This window comes from Zonotrichia albicollis, chromosome 25, assembly GCF_047830755.1.
Source record: "Zonotrichia albicollis isolate bZonAlb1 chromosome 25, bZonAlb1.hap1, whole genome shotgun sequence".
NCBI lineage: Eukaryota > Metazoa > Chordata > Aves > Passeriformes > Passerellidae > Zonotrichia > Zonotrichia albicollis.
In genome coordinates this window covers 1,034,166-1,048,802 of record NC_133843.1, presented here as the reverse complement: position 1 = coordinate 1,048,802, position 14,637 = coordinate 1,034,166, and the positions used below count along the sequence as shown (strand labels likewise).

At 45.9% G+C, this 14,637-nt stretch overlaps 1 protein-coding gene across 5 annotated transcripts in view; it reads left to right on the top strand.

The window, feature by feature from the left end:
* Positions 1-5,455, top strand: part of LOC102060469 (protein LZIC) — a 33,438-nt gene extending 27,983 nt beyond the window's left edge. For 4 of the 5 annotated variants that reach the window (XM_074558796.1, XM_074558798.1, XM_074558797.1 and 1 more), the window contains exon 10: positions 3,273-5,455. In XM_074558796.1, the coding sequence (XP_074414897.1) occupies positions 3,273-3,400 (128 nt within the window). In that variant the 3' untranslated portion in view covers positions 3,401-5,455. Of the gene's footprint in view, positions 1-3,241 lie in introns of all 5 variants that reach the window. The other variant, XM_074558799.1, reaches the window with a different exon arrangement.
* Positions 5,456-14,637: the final 9,182 nt, after the last annotated feature.

Genomic DNA, 14,637 nt, shown 5'->3' with positions numbered 1-14,637 from the left:
TTAATGTAATTTTATTTTTCAATCATTCACCTATACTAAAGTTCAAAGTCCAGGGTGTTTTTCTTTACTCTGGGAGCTCTTTAGCTGACATCTGTGGAGTGTTTGTTGTTTGTTTTTACGGCTTCAAGAATAACTGAGGAACCCTGAGGCATCTCAGTTCAACCAGAGTGTGTGCTGGAGAGGGGATGTAATCCTGAGCTGTTTTGGGATGTTCACACACTGGTCTTGCCTGCATTGCAGCAAGAGCTAACACAGCTCACACTTGGTGAAATTCAGGCTTTCTCACATATTTTTGAGTGCAAGCAAAATGCCTCTCAGGCAGTTCTGTGCACAGAAGCATCTCCTGCATCAGCCCCATGTTCCCTGTTCCCCAGCTCGCTGCATTTCCAGGGCTGGGCAGGCTCTGCTCTGGCAGCTCTGGCAGTGGCAGCAGTGCAGGGAGGCAGCACGGGATGGGAATTGTGCTGAGGCCTTGGTGACTGCAGCTCTGGTGTTCCTATAGCAACAGGAGCGCGGTGCTGTTCTGGAAGCTGCTCCCGAGGGGAGGGCAGGGCTGAGATGCAGGCCCTGCCTGCCTGGGTGAGGCTCTTCCCTGGTGTGGGGCACCAGGACCCCCCAGGCTGCTGGTGGGGCTCAGGGGAGCCTGCCCAGGGCCTGGCAGGGGCTGCTGCAGAATGGAGACCGAGCTCTGCTCAGTGCCCTTTCATTCTGGTGAGCACAAGGCTTGTTTCAGTGTGCTGCTGCTCTCAGCAGTGCCTGGGGTATTTTTAGAATGCCAGCCTGGGATGCTAATGCTGGGAATTCCAGGGAAGAGTTAATGTTTAGAAGATTGTTGCTGGAAGGTGGTTGAAGAAATGTATGTATGCAAAGATCTTGTGTGAAGTGAAGAATTTCTTTTTTTAATTTTGGCAGCCTTTAGAAATTCCCAACAGGCGAAACCTTCTGATCTCTAAATGCTTTTGGGGTTTAATTAATTCTGCAGGTGACTACAAGCAAATCAGGTGTATGTATCTATTTCTCCTTCACAGAGCACTTGAGAAGAGCAGCTGTTGGAGGTGTCAGCATCTCCTGTGGTGTTGAGGTGGTGAGGTTTCAATGCAGCCTTACCCTGCTGGGTTCATGCTCTGTGCCAGGTCCTGGCTCTGGCATCAGCCCCCTGGGGAAGCTTTGTGCCATGGAGGTGGGCAGGGAGCAGGGGCACGCTGAGCTCAGGCTGCAGTGCCCTGCAGTAAAGGCATTTGACCTTCAGCTCATCCTGCCTTGCTAAGGCTGAGGAACAAGAGGTGTAAAAGAACTCTAAATTCAGCAATTTAACCAGCTGCAACTGGAACATAATCTCAGTGAGATTTTTTTGGAAGTTAGTGGGGTAAGATTGTCACTATTACGTTCTAAGATAGGACATAAGCCCACCTGTTAATTATTGTTAATTTGTAGGAAGAACAAGGGGGAGAAAGCGTGAGGCAGATTCAGTGAGAGAAGTATCTGCATGTCGAAAGGCTTGTGGCAATTATAAAAGATGGGGAGTGTTTCACTGGGGATGTTGTGAGTCTCTATTTCAGGGTGGAAATGTGTGCCCAGAAAAGGGACAGCTGTGTGTACAGATGCAGGTCAGGTAAAAGTGTGCCTTTGTCATTGTTCTGTGCATTAATTGCTGGAAGTGCAGAGCTCAGTGAAGGATGTGCTCCAAGCAGACGTGGTTCCCATCCCATTGTCTCAGTCACAGCCTCTTGGCCATGTGCAGCTTAACTTCATAACCTGGGCTCTGCTTTTGACATTACTGTACTTGATTAGCAGGAAAACATCCGCTGTGGGAGCCAAGGGGGCTGCAGGAGCAGCTCAGGGTGGTGGCTCCCTGCTTTCCCTGGGCACCCAGAAGGGCCAGCCCTGTTCTCTGGCAGTGTTTGTGTCTGTGCACGGCACTGGAGAGCTGCTCCATGAGCACCTTGGTTTCCTTTGGCTCTGGCTGGTTTGGGTTGTAGGGCAGGGCTGGAACAAAGCCTGCTTTTATGCTGAGAAACGTGGATGAGCTTTTTCTGGACAAATGTCACCCAGGTTCTCTTGCTGGGGACACCTCCAGATGTGGCCAGATGCCTTCAGTGGCCTCTGGGAGGTTCCTGCTGGGGCAGGCAGGAGCTCTGGGGTTATCTGGGATGCAGCCTCCTTTCCTGCCTGGGATGGCAAGGAAACCTGCAGGAATTTTGTTCCATTGAGACCCTGGGAAGGGGAGAGCCCAGGAGAAGATCAGGTCTGTGAAGGAGTGCAGCTGATGCTGTGCTGGGTGAGGCTCTGTGCTTGCCAGATGTTTCCAGCTGCTCCTGCCCCTTCAATTGCTGCTGGAGGTGCTGCTGCAGCTGCCCTGGCCTCCTCCTGCTGCAGCCCCTCCATCATCCAAGGCTTTGTCACCGTCCTTGCAAGTGAAATCCCTGTTTTTCTTCAGGGGCTGGTAGTTCTTGCATGTTTTAAAACCAACAAGGCAGCTTGTTAATTCCGAGCTGGGTCCTGGTGCTATATATCATTTATGTTTTGATCAAGGAAGAAACAGTTTGTGCAGGAGATGAAAAGGGAGATGACTGCAGGGCTTCTGAATGCTGGCAAGAGGGTGCATCAGAGCAGTTTTTGATGTAGTTTTATATAAGATAGGGGCCCTACATATGAAAAACAAACTACTACTGCTTGGTCCTTAATATTTCCTCCTTTGAGTACATATAACAAATAAATTGTGAAGTGTATAAAAGTAAGTGCAGTTGCATTTCAGGAGCATTGATGTAGCTTTTAAGAACAGTAGCAAGAGGAATTTAAATTTACTATTTTGGCCACTTTTCCTGCTATATTGCAACTGAAGAGCAGATTAGATAACTGAGAAATGGAATTTATATAATGAGGCATTTTTATTAGTTCTCTTTACCTTGTGTGCAGGTGTATGGGCAGAAGTTGCTTGGGGCACAAAACTGAGGTTTGCTTGTTGATATGCTTCAGGTAAAAGACTGGAGGAATTTTGCATGCTGGTGCTCCATCTGAGTTGAATTTGAGCTTTGCAAAGCCCTGGAAGAGGATTCTGTGGAGCTGAGCAGTTACCTGCCTGGGACAGGCACTGGTGGTGGTTTGGCACTCCCTGGTTTGTCATTTCCTTTGCTGTTGGCTGTGTGGATGTTTAGAATGACACTTGGGGTACTGCATCTCTCCCCTGCTCTTTGAAGGAAGTAATTATGGCACAGATTTCCTGTATCCATTGTTGTTGCAGGTGCTGAGGATGTTGTGATGGCATTTTCCAGGTCAGAGACAGAAGACAGAAGACAGTAACCACAGGACACCTGAACAACACAGAACTGGAGAGGACAGTGAGATTCCTGAAGATAGAGGAGGATGGCTGAGCATTAATAAGTTCCTCTGCCCACCCTAATTGTTCCTTGGTATTCCTTCTCCTTTGTAATGTTGTTTCCCTTTGCCCAACCCTCAGAATGCATCTCACAGCCATCTGTTCCTGTCAGATTTTGCAACTCAGCCGGGCTGTGTTCATTAAGGACAAACCCAAAGGTGTGCTTTTGGTTGGCTCAAAGGGACAGGCTGTGGTTGGATAAAGGAAGGCAATTTTTCAAACTTGACCAATGGAAACCTTTTATCTCACGTTTTATTTTGTATTTTAAACAAAGTCTCTTGACATCCTACTTCTAAAGACGCTTTTCATGCTGTGGTGCTTATTTAGGTCAAACTTGTGAATTTGAAGAGGGTTTGATTTGGCTGCATAGAACTGGAAGCAACTTGTGATTGGGTGACAATGCAAAAGCTTTCCCTTCAGTTGGCTTGCAGGTATTTTGCTGACTCCAACGTTTTCATTGCAGGAAGCTGATGTTTTGGTGCATTGGTTATTTCTTTATACTTATTGACTTGGGGGGAAAAGACAAATGTGCTTTGCAATATTTATTACCTCTACACACATATAAACGCTTGCTTTTGGGGGGTTGTTTTGGTTTTTTGATTGGCTTTGAAGTCATGGTTTGATTTCCTTTTGGCTGCAGTGTTTCTGATGCAATCAGTTTTTCCATACTCAGCTGCTCCATGGCCTGGAGCTCTTTTGGGAGCATGTGTCAAAGCAGATTTGGCTCAGGGAGTCCACCTGGCCAGGCTGGAGGCCGAGGGTGCCCAGCCCTGGTGGGCACGGGGGCTGTGCCCCAGCCCTGGCACTCCTGCCTGCCCAGGGCTCCTCTCTGCTTCCCTGGAGGAGTTCTGCAGGAGCTGCAGGAGTGAGATCTGAGGCTGTGACATGAATTTGCCAAATTTGTACACATAGAGAATATGTGAACGTGTTTAAAATACTGCAGAGTTCCACTTTAACCCTTTGACTGCTGCACAAGAGTAGCTCTCACGTTAGGAACAATTAATGATCATTAACTTAAATCCAGCTTGCACTGGGCTTTGATAGACTGAAGTTTCTAGTCACTTGAAAAGTTGTACATGGTTTCCCTCCTTGCAGTGTTTGGTGAGAGGGAAATTCTCTGGGTGCCAGGATAGCAGCAGGCTCCTGGGGCTGCTCAGGAGGCAGCAGTGCTGCTGCCAGCACTGAGGGTACAGGGACATCTCAGCAGGGCCTTAAAGCACACACACACCTGGACAGGCTGCAGAAGCTGCAGTGCAGTTCCTGAGGTGCACTGACTGGTCAGGAATCTGCACAGAGTCTCCAGCACTGCTGCCTAAAACCAAGCACTTCATTCTCTCTCATGTGTGCAGGTGGTTTTTACAAAACTTCTGGATTTTGCTGTGGGTTGCACTGACTTTGAGATGTTTCAGAATCTATTAAACCTGAACTCAATTTACCTGTTTCTGGTTCTTTTCCTATGGTTGTTAATTATTTACAGTGACAATTCTAGAATCTAACTGTGACAACATGACCATTTTCATGGCCAGAAATTCTGCTGACAGGATGCTGTTGTGTTCAAAATGGGGGAGAAGCTGGAGAGAAACCATGGACTGTCTGTAAAAGGAAGAACAGACTTGTGAGCACAAGGAAGAAATTATCTTGAGCAAATAAATGCTGTGTAATGAGAGCAACTGTACATCTATTTATGAAAATGCTCCTTTTGATTCAGTTGCAGCTTTGTAAAGTTCTATGTGAAAGTAAATCTTTTACCCCTTTTTGTTGGGGCCAGATAAGAAATTTCTTTATTAAAATAAACCAGGAATGAGCCCATAGGATTCTCTAGATTTTGACTTGGTTGCCTGAGAAGCATTTGATGTGAATTTGGTGCAGAGGGGGAGCTCTCACAGTGTTAACTGAGGGGCTCTTGTGACTCTGGGGTGGCATCCCAGGGCTGGCACTGACCCTCCCTGGCCATCCAGGGCACTCCTCAGCAGCTAAGGCTTTTCAATAAGCAAAGTGGTTTGATCTTTTGTGTGGTTTGATCTTTTCACTGAAAATGTAACTCTTGGGCAGGGGGGAAAATACAGTTTTTAATATCTACTCTTGTTTCATATTGATTTATTACACTGCTCAGCTGCCAAATGAAAAACACCTTTGAGAAAGACACAGGACATCAGCATGGGGGGCTTGTTTATTGTTTGTACAAATTTCTCTAATTTTGCTGTTGCTGTCTCAGGTAAACCATTACCAATAAAACCAGGAAATCAAATGTTTTAGAGGCCAGAGTTGAGCACAGATCTAATTTGAAATGTTTGTAACTAGAAAAGGCTTTGTAGTCCAATTATCAACCATATAGTGCTTAAGGCATTCAGAAAGGGAGTGGAAAAGCTTTGGAGGCATCTTCCAAGAAACGCACACGCTTTTTGGGTGGTCTTTTGGGGAGAAATGTTCCTTTAGAGCTTCCAAATGTGCTGTTGTACTTGCCCTGCCAGGCTGCTCGTGTGCCTCTCACAACACGCTGTGTTTTGCAGAGCTTGAGGAGAAGATTGAGAGCTGAGTGCCACCCTCCTCCCTGCCCAGGTGGGCAGCAGGTGCTGCAGTTGTTGGAAGCCCATTGTGTCTGGCATGGCCTGTTGTAAGTGGAAATGGGGCTCCACCATTCACTCAGGCCTTGAGTCTGATTCTCCCAGGTCCTAAAATAAACCCTGGAGTAGCAGAACCTGGGAGCTGGAGGCACAGCAACACTTGGGAAGGAGATACTCCTGAAAGAAGCTTGGATCACTAATTAAATTTAAAAATCTCTTGAGATGTTTTGTTCCTACGTAAGGTAAGCAGTTACTAGCAGTTGTATCCTCCATGGCTGGTGTGAGAGTTTCTAATGCTTGACCATTACATCTGTTTCAGTTCCACAAAGTCTATTTTCTAATTCACCAGCAGCCTCATTAGTTCTGTTAAAGGCTGAAGATTTAATGGCCCATGAAGTAGAGAGACCCATCACCTATAGCAGAGATTGTCTAAATGAGACATGGGGATCATACGTGGGATAAATTCCTGTGGCTATTCAGAATCCCTTACAAGAATAAAACAGTGCCATGCCTGAGGTTACCAATGTTCTGCACTGCAAAAGGGAAAAATAAAGGCTAGAAGTTAAAAGCTTTGAATTAAATGCATAAAATATGTTAGAAATTATTTATGAAATACATTGAGTGCCCTGGCAGAGAGGAATATATGATTTAGAGTCATTTAAGATCAGTCCTTCTGCTTTCTTTTTGGTCTCTTGCCTCCTCAAGAACTGTGGCAGAGCTGACAGCAGGAAGGGCTGCAGGGCACTGGGACCAGCAGAAGCCAATAGTGCAGGAAGAACAGTTTCTGGAAGTTTAAGGAATCTCGAGGTCTATTCAGTCTGCACAAAAGGAAGTCCCTAGTGAGTAGCATGAGTAGCATCTTTTCCTCACTGTTACCTTCCAAACAAAGTGTTCCAAAGCTTGGAGGCTAAAAAAGGGTGTTTAGGAAGCTCCATTAAAGCTGCAGAGCAGTTCTGAGCTAGAGTTTTACAGATATCAGAGTGCTGTTAGCAGGAGGAGCATTGTTGCTGCTTACCAAGGCAGGAGGTTGGATCTGTTCCCTGCCACACTGAGGTAGGTTCCCATGCAAAGACAAAAATCATCTCCTGCCTCCCGAGCTCTGCTTTCATTTGCTCTGCAGCTGATTTGCCCTAAGCAGGATTCCTGCTGGATGTTGTAAACAACCTGGCTGGTTTCCTTTGTAGCCTGAAGAACTTCAATTTGGAGATTGTTTATTTTGGAAAAGAGAAAAAAAAATTGAAGCTTTATAACCTGGCCTGCTCACAAGCTGCCTCGTGTATCAGCATGAAATGGTTCTATGCACAGAGCTTTATGCTGCCTTGACATTTTGCAGGTTGACTCTGCTTGGTACTAAATGGTGCTCCAGAGGCATGTGAAACTCAGGAAATACACTTTCAGCCCTTGTTTTACAACTGTAATAGTGACTCCAACACAGATGTGGACTTGGTGCCACTGTACTTCACTTTTTCACCCTCTCCAGTTCCTGCTGCTCTCTGCTGCTGCAGTTCCAAGTGCAGCAATCCCCACAGGGCAGGAGAGGATCCTGTCTGTGCCAGGGAATGGAGTGCAGGGAGTTTGTGCATCGAGGAGGGCACGGGAGCTCTGTAATCCGTGTTCAGCTTTGCCTGTGACCTCCTAATCAGGGAGGGCACAGTGTCAATTGTCCTGACCTGATTGGAATGGACAGTGAGCATTTGCCTTCAGCCTTTGTGCTGTACCTGGAGCAGCCAGGCAGCGCCGGGTGTGCCTGCACTGTGTGCAGCCAGGGCCTGGCTGCAATTCCTGCAGTCAGTGAGTGCTGCTGGCGTTCCTGCAGTGCTGCTGCCATTCCTGCAGTGCTGCTGCCATTGCTGCAGTGAGTGAGTGCTGCTGCCATTGCTGCAGTGCTGCTGCCATTGCTGCAGTCATTGAGTGCTGCTGCCGTTCCTGCAGTGCTGCTGCCATTGCTGCAGCCAGTGAGTGCTGCTGCTGTTCCTGCAGTGCTGCTGCCGTTCCTGCAGTGCTGCTGCCATTCCCGCAGTGCTGCTGCCATTCCCGCAGTGCTGCTGCCATTCCCGCAGTGCTGCTGCCATTCCCGCAGTGCTGCTGCCATTCCTCCAGTGCTAGTGCCATTGCTGCAGCCCTGCTGCCATTCCTGCAGCCCTGCTGCCATTCCTGCAGCGCTGCCCTGCCTGCAGCGGGTGAGTGCTGCTCCCTGAGCACAGAGAGGCACGGCCCTGCCTCCTGCCAGGAGAACAGCTTGCAGCACGGTCTCTCCTCTGTGGTGGATTTATTTTTTAATGGCTCAATTCTGCAGAATCTCTGGGGTGTGCAGGGAGGGATGCAGGGGCAGGTCAGGAAGGGATGAGTTTCTGTAGGTGGAAGCACAGGAGGAGAATTCTGCCTCGCTGTTGTGTTCTCATAAGCTTCTTTGAGCCTGCAGAAAGATGATAATTAAGCTAGACAGAATCTTAAGCTTTTGCCTTGCCTTGCCAGCAGCACTTCAGAGTCTCCCTCTAAAAGGAGCTGTGCCTTGTGCTGGTTCTGTGCATGCTTAGCTGCTCTCACACCATATGGGTGTCCAGCAGTGCCTTTGTTTTAGTCTGACCTTGACCTTGAGCTCACAGGCTTCTGAAACTATATGGGACATGTGGACTTACCCTGGCTGTTGTAGCTACATCATCATTTTTACCTGATTTTTTTCTGCTCTCTAAATGTAGCAAATTCTAGATGTCAGAGGATTGGAGCAGTGCAAGGAATTAAATTAAATCTTTTCACTTCCAGTGTCATTGTCAAAAGGAGGAGGGGAGACTTGGATAACTGAGAAGTGTTTAGATAACTACATCCCAGTAACAATGAGGGTTTTGCAGAGACCAAAAGCAGCAGAGCTCAGAGTGTACCTGCTCTAGTAAGTAATAGACTGGCCTGCTACCACTGCCTGTGCAAAGATTGCTGGCTCACATCCTTCTGCAGAGAAGGTCCTTGGGGTTTAAATAGAGAATTTGTCAGGAACAGCACCTTGATTTAAGTACTGGTGAGATGGATCCCAGAGAATGAGATCTTTGGCATAGTCAGATCCTAGACCTGGTCATGTTTAAAGCTCAAAGTCAACACCTCAAATTCTGCCCAAACAGAAGGAACATTAAATTCAGCTGTGTCAGGCTGCTGCAGAGCAAAGACTCAAAAATACTTTTGAAACACAAGTGCTATTAAATATCACTGAGGGATCATAACATTTTATCTGCTGGATTGGGTTGTGGCTGAGTTGAGCCTCAGTCACAATTAAATTGGTTCTGTAATTCTTACTGGCATCTTTGCAGGAGAGGCCACACTGCTTTTGTGATGTGTTTGAGTGTGTTCTGTCACCTGGGTAGAAAGAAGAGGTCGTGTGTGTTGTTTTTTTAGTCTCCTGTCTTGACAAGTGTGCAGAGTTGGTTTCTGTCGGGGCCTGAAAAAGTCTTTGTGAAGGTTGTTAGCACCATTCTTGCTCAGAGCTACTAAAAAGAGAGGGGAAGCAGTAAGGGAAGAAAGAGAGAGATTAAAGGGGAAACCCCAGTAGGTTATAAATGCATTTTCCTCTGTGCTGGAGGTTAAATAATATTTTATGTGTGTGACAGATACTGTGATTAAGGAGCTGTTAGGCAGAATGAGAGCTGGGCAGCAAAGGGAGCAGAGATGCTTGAGGGAAAAGGATGCTAAGATGTTCTAGTGCTGAATTCTCTTGTGCATATCTACTGTGTGATATGTGGCTTTGTGTGCCTTTCAGTGGAGGAATAAAAAGGATATTCTACAGACAATTAGGGTGTTTTTCCCTTTCGTTGCTTTAGAATTTTTTCTGCCTGAGATGTGTCACTGGTTACCAGTGACATTGCTTTAGAAAATGGTCAGAGGCTCTAATCTCTGCTGCTGCTTCAAGGTCTAGGATTAGGACCTAGAATGGCGTATGATAATCTTGTACATAAATCATGGCTTTAACAAATGGAAAAGGTTGATCCTGTTTACTCTGGTGCAGGCAGACTCACTCCTCTGCATCTTGCCCAGTTTGAGGGCTCCTCAGTCACTGCAGAGCCTCTGGAGTTCCAGCTGTCATCATGTACCCCTCGTTCAATTCAGTGAAACCTGGGCATCCGGCTGAGTTTCAGATCAGCTCAATAAATACCCGACCTGTGCTGGGCTGTATTTCAGTGTTCCACAGGCGCCTGTCATTGCCAGAGGCTCTTCCTCACTCCCACACCAAGCTGCCTGTGTAAGCTGGGCTTCAGACAGGATGATATGCCTGTCTCATCTCATAAGCTTTTTACTTCCACTCAATGGACAATGCCTCATTGAAGCAGCAGTAAACAGGGGGCAGTGTGTGCTGTTAGCATGCACTCCAGAGCTCTGCACTTCACTCATTTAACACAACATGGGATTTAAAGCCCTCCCCACTTCCTTTTGCAGAAGACAGTGTGTCGTTCCACTTCTTCAGCTGATCCACTTCTGACTGACAGCAGTGGATAGAGCAGAAGGAGAAAAAGTAAAAAGTCTCAGTTCAGAGGCTCTTTGGCCAGATTGCAAATAATAAAAAGCCTGGAATGTTAAAAGGTCCAGGTGAAGTGGAAATTCATGGCTGTTGAATGTTTGTGTGGGTAGTGGGATGGTCCTTGAGATCCTGTGGGGTCCAGCAGATGTAGATCCCATGAAAGAGGTGGGCATATAATTTTCCAAAAGCTTAATCACTGGAAATGTTTTACCTTCCCTCACTGAGCACAGGAAACCATGGAGTTAACAATGCAATGGATGCATTAAAGCGGCACACGTTGGGATGGGGTAATTACTCTCAATCCCTCCGATTCATTTGCATCTGTTGGATTGTTTGGGGAGGGCCCCGCTGAGTGCCGGGGTTTGTGAGGTTTGTGAGGTTTGTGAGGTTTGTGAGGTTCGTTCTGCCCGAAACGGGAGCCTGAGCTGTGTCCGAGGGCTCTGCGGGCCCTGCTCGGCGGCAGCGACTCCACTGCTGCTGATCAGAACGTGATTAGCAAAGCTGCAATTAGAGAGGAGCCAGGAGGGCAGGGGCTTATGCAGCAAGGGTCAGCACTGCTATCTGTCAGAACAGAAATAAATATGGGAGATGACAAAGGATTTAGCTGCACTCGCGTCTGGGGAGGCCGTTACTTAAATAGCCAGGGCACTGCCAGGATGAAAATGGGAACACTGGAACTTTAGACAGAGGTGGGGGAAAAAGAGGGGAAAAAAAGAAAACCAAAACTGGGTTTTCCTCCTGACCAGATAATTTCAAAAGGGACTTTTGAAAACTTTCTAAGAGGTAAGTTATGTAGGTAAAACATTGCCTCAGGGGAATCTGGGAAAATTATTCACAGTGCAGATCCTGGAAACTGATTCACTGATACCAAGCAGCATAATGGGGTTTGTGCAGAGGGACTTGTTCTTGGGGTTGTGGCTGCAGCCTTGGGTTTCCTCACTGGGGAAATTGGGGAAATGTGGTGAAATGTGGTGAAATGGGTAGCAGAGAGTGAGGAGTGCCCGCCGCTGTCTGTGGGAAGGAGCAGGGACATGGATTCTGTGGGTGACACCCCAATTTCTACACACACAGCAGAACTGCAGCCAGACCTGCTGCACACCTGGGCACGGGATTTGGAGGAGCAACCTTCCACCAAGTTCTCTACCACTGCAGAATGATGGAACATTTTGCTCCTTCTTCTCCTCCTTTCCAAAAAAACAGAGAAGAAAACTGCTGCAATCTTTCTTTCCATTGTGGGGCTTTGGTAGCCATAGCATATGAAACCAATGGGAGGTTCAAGATCTGCTTTTAGAGAAAACCTCACAGAAACAGTAACTTGTTTTTCAAGGAACATTCATTTGTCTTGAAGGTAAACCCTCAAATCTTTGAGGTGTCTGTATGTACTTAACTAAGTAAAATCTACCCACCTTGATGTTTTACAGCACTAAGAGTGCTTGTTTTGTTTTGTTCCTTAATATTCCTTTGCAATATCTGCCAAGTGTTGATTTGTGGGTGACCTGTGCAGTTGTAAACCATCTTGGTCACTTGTATTTGCTAAATGGCATTGAGTTTCATGGATACCAGTGGGAGATCAGAGGTTTTGGTACCAGGGAGGCTCTGAAGGTGTGGTGGCATTGGAAGAGCTTTGTTTGGCAGTGCCAGTACAGCCCTTATGGCCCTGCTGCTTCAGGCTGATTGCCATGCTGGAAACACAACTAGGGGACAGTAATTTGGTTCATTTTGGAATCTCTGAGATAGGCTGCAGCCCAACAGGAGAGCATCTGCCTTTCTTTTTGCTGAAGAACACTGCTGGAACTTCTCTGTACAAGCTCATTAGAAAACCCATGGCTTGATTTTATTAATATGTGGTGATTTGGCTCTTTTTACCTACAGAAAATTACTTTTCAGAATAAAATGCAAGAATATTGGCTACAAAAGGAGAAAATAAAGAGTGTAATTGTGTTAATTATCAGAATACCAGACATGTAATTAATATGCCACAGGAATAAAGAGCAAATGTACTAATAGCATATAATTGGACTTAAACTACACCCTTGGTAGAAGTCTCTGCAATGGAACTGTTGTGTTTGTGCTCCTTTTCAAATTAGCAATAAGGAATAAATTAACATCCATTTTCTTGCCCGTACAAAGGCAGAATCATATTGTGGGGCCGGGTAATGAATTCAGAGAATGCCTTTACATTCCCATATGGCTCTTGGGGAGGGGAATACTCATGCACATGGCTCTTCTCCCTTGCAGGGGGAGGCAGAGAGGAAAACCTCATTGTGTGACCAGATGTTTGCAGAATACCATGAGCCTCACGAATACAAAACATCTGTATGCTGAGAACTGAAACACTGCCACCAGTGCCTGGTGCAAATACATGAGCTGGTTTATCCACACACCCTTTTATCCCAGGTGTGTTACTGGACTGCGTTGTCAGACAGAGAAATGGGGTAGGGGCAAGGCACTGAGGGACATCTTTGATAGAACTGGGGAAAAAACTGAGTTCTTCATTCAGCAAATACTCATGTTAATAAAGCCTAAATATTATTGAGGTCCTTAACAAGTATTGCTTTTCAGGTAAAGACTTGAAGGCCAGTCTCTTCAAGGTATTTCAAGGTATTTACAGTATATCTTGATTCGAGGTATTTCAAGCTATTGCAGCACTTGTTAATTTTCCCTCCCCTCTTTGTTCCCTTCTTTCCTAAATATGTAAATGGAAAGCCTAGAAATTCTGTCTTATTCAATTGTAATGCACCTGTCACCACAGTATCCAGACACCTGCCTTTTGCTGCACAGAGGTATTGTGAGAGTGCATTAATTAATGCTTGCAAGTGCTCAGACATCCTGGGATGGAAGGTGCTAATGACTTGTAAAATATTATAATGATGATGCAGAAAATTCAGTCTTTCTTTGTAAGGAAGGCCTTGCATCTCCCCTTCATTGCTTTCATGTTTCTGGATGCATATTTTGCTACAGAAGGTAAGTCTGAGCAGAAAGAAGAATTGAACAAGGTAGAAAGATTGCTAAAGCTGCTGGTTTTCTTGTGAGGGAGCTGGTTGGTTTCATGTACTTCTTTGCTTATTGAATTTTCTTTTTGTGTCTCTGATGAACCCCTACTTCAATGGCTTGTTGAGAATTCTCTGAACGTTCAGAAATGTCAGGGGAGAAGATTTTCTTCTTCACATTGCCAAGGCCTTCATTTGCATCCCCTAAATCAATTCTCATACATGATCAAAGCAGTTCTGGAAATTTTCAAGTGTGGGGAAAACCAGTCCTGTAATTTTTTTCTCCTCTAAAATATACAGTCAGGTTCCAAAGCATTAAAAAATAATAATAATAAAGTCTTAATCTACTGAATCTAAAACCACTCAAGTTTTATGCCTGTGTTCAGAGTGTGTGTATTGGGGACAGCAAGACTAGAAATTATCTAACTGGTTACCTGTGTGTGTTTGTCTTCCAGCTGGCAGGGGCATTGCTCTGGCATCGTGTTGTGGAGTTTTCTTTTGAATGACCCAAAAGATGCCACTACTGCCTGTTGCCTTACGAGAGTATTCTGGGGTTTCATAGACCTTGTTGTGCAGAATTAATTCTTTATCTTCACCCCAAATTATCTTTTTCTTAGCCTCATAATTGTTTGTTCTTCAGCCATGTCAGAACCAGAAAACACCAAAGTTCAAATTCCCCAAATATTTCAGGATTGTCCGATTTCCTTTTCCAGTGGGGATGGGAGCAGCTAGAGTGGTGCTGTTACAGCTTCTCATGGGCTGCTCTCTGGTTCCCTCATCTAATATTAGGCTTGGGTGTGTGTGCAGCTCATGAGCTTAATTACTGCATGGTCTCTGTGGCAATTGGTCCCTTCTCAGAAGTGGTTTCAGGGCAGCTGTGATAAACTGGTGGAGGAGATAAAGCTGGGTTTGAACTTCCCTTTAAAAGAAATCATCATCTGCAAACACACTACTATGCAGACATTAATTGCACTGAGATGAAAAACAAGCCCACACTTGGTTCCAGACTCTTTATTTAAAGATAACCATTTTCTCAATGCAGTTCTAGACTATTTGAAGTTTGGGCCCTTTCCCTTTCGTCTCCCTTTAAAAGAGAGTCAAGTCTAATATTCTGCGTGTATTCAGAATAGTTTATGATGCTGAGCCCCAACAGGCAGATCCAGATTTGATGCTGATGCACCCGAGCATGTCCTGCTGCTCCCTGTA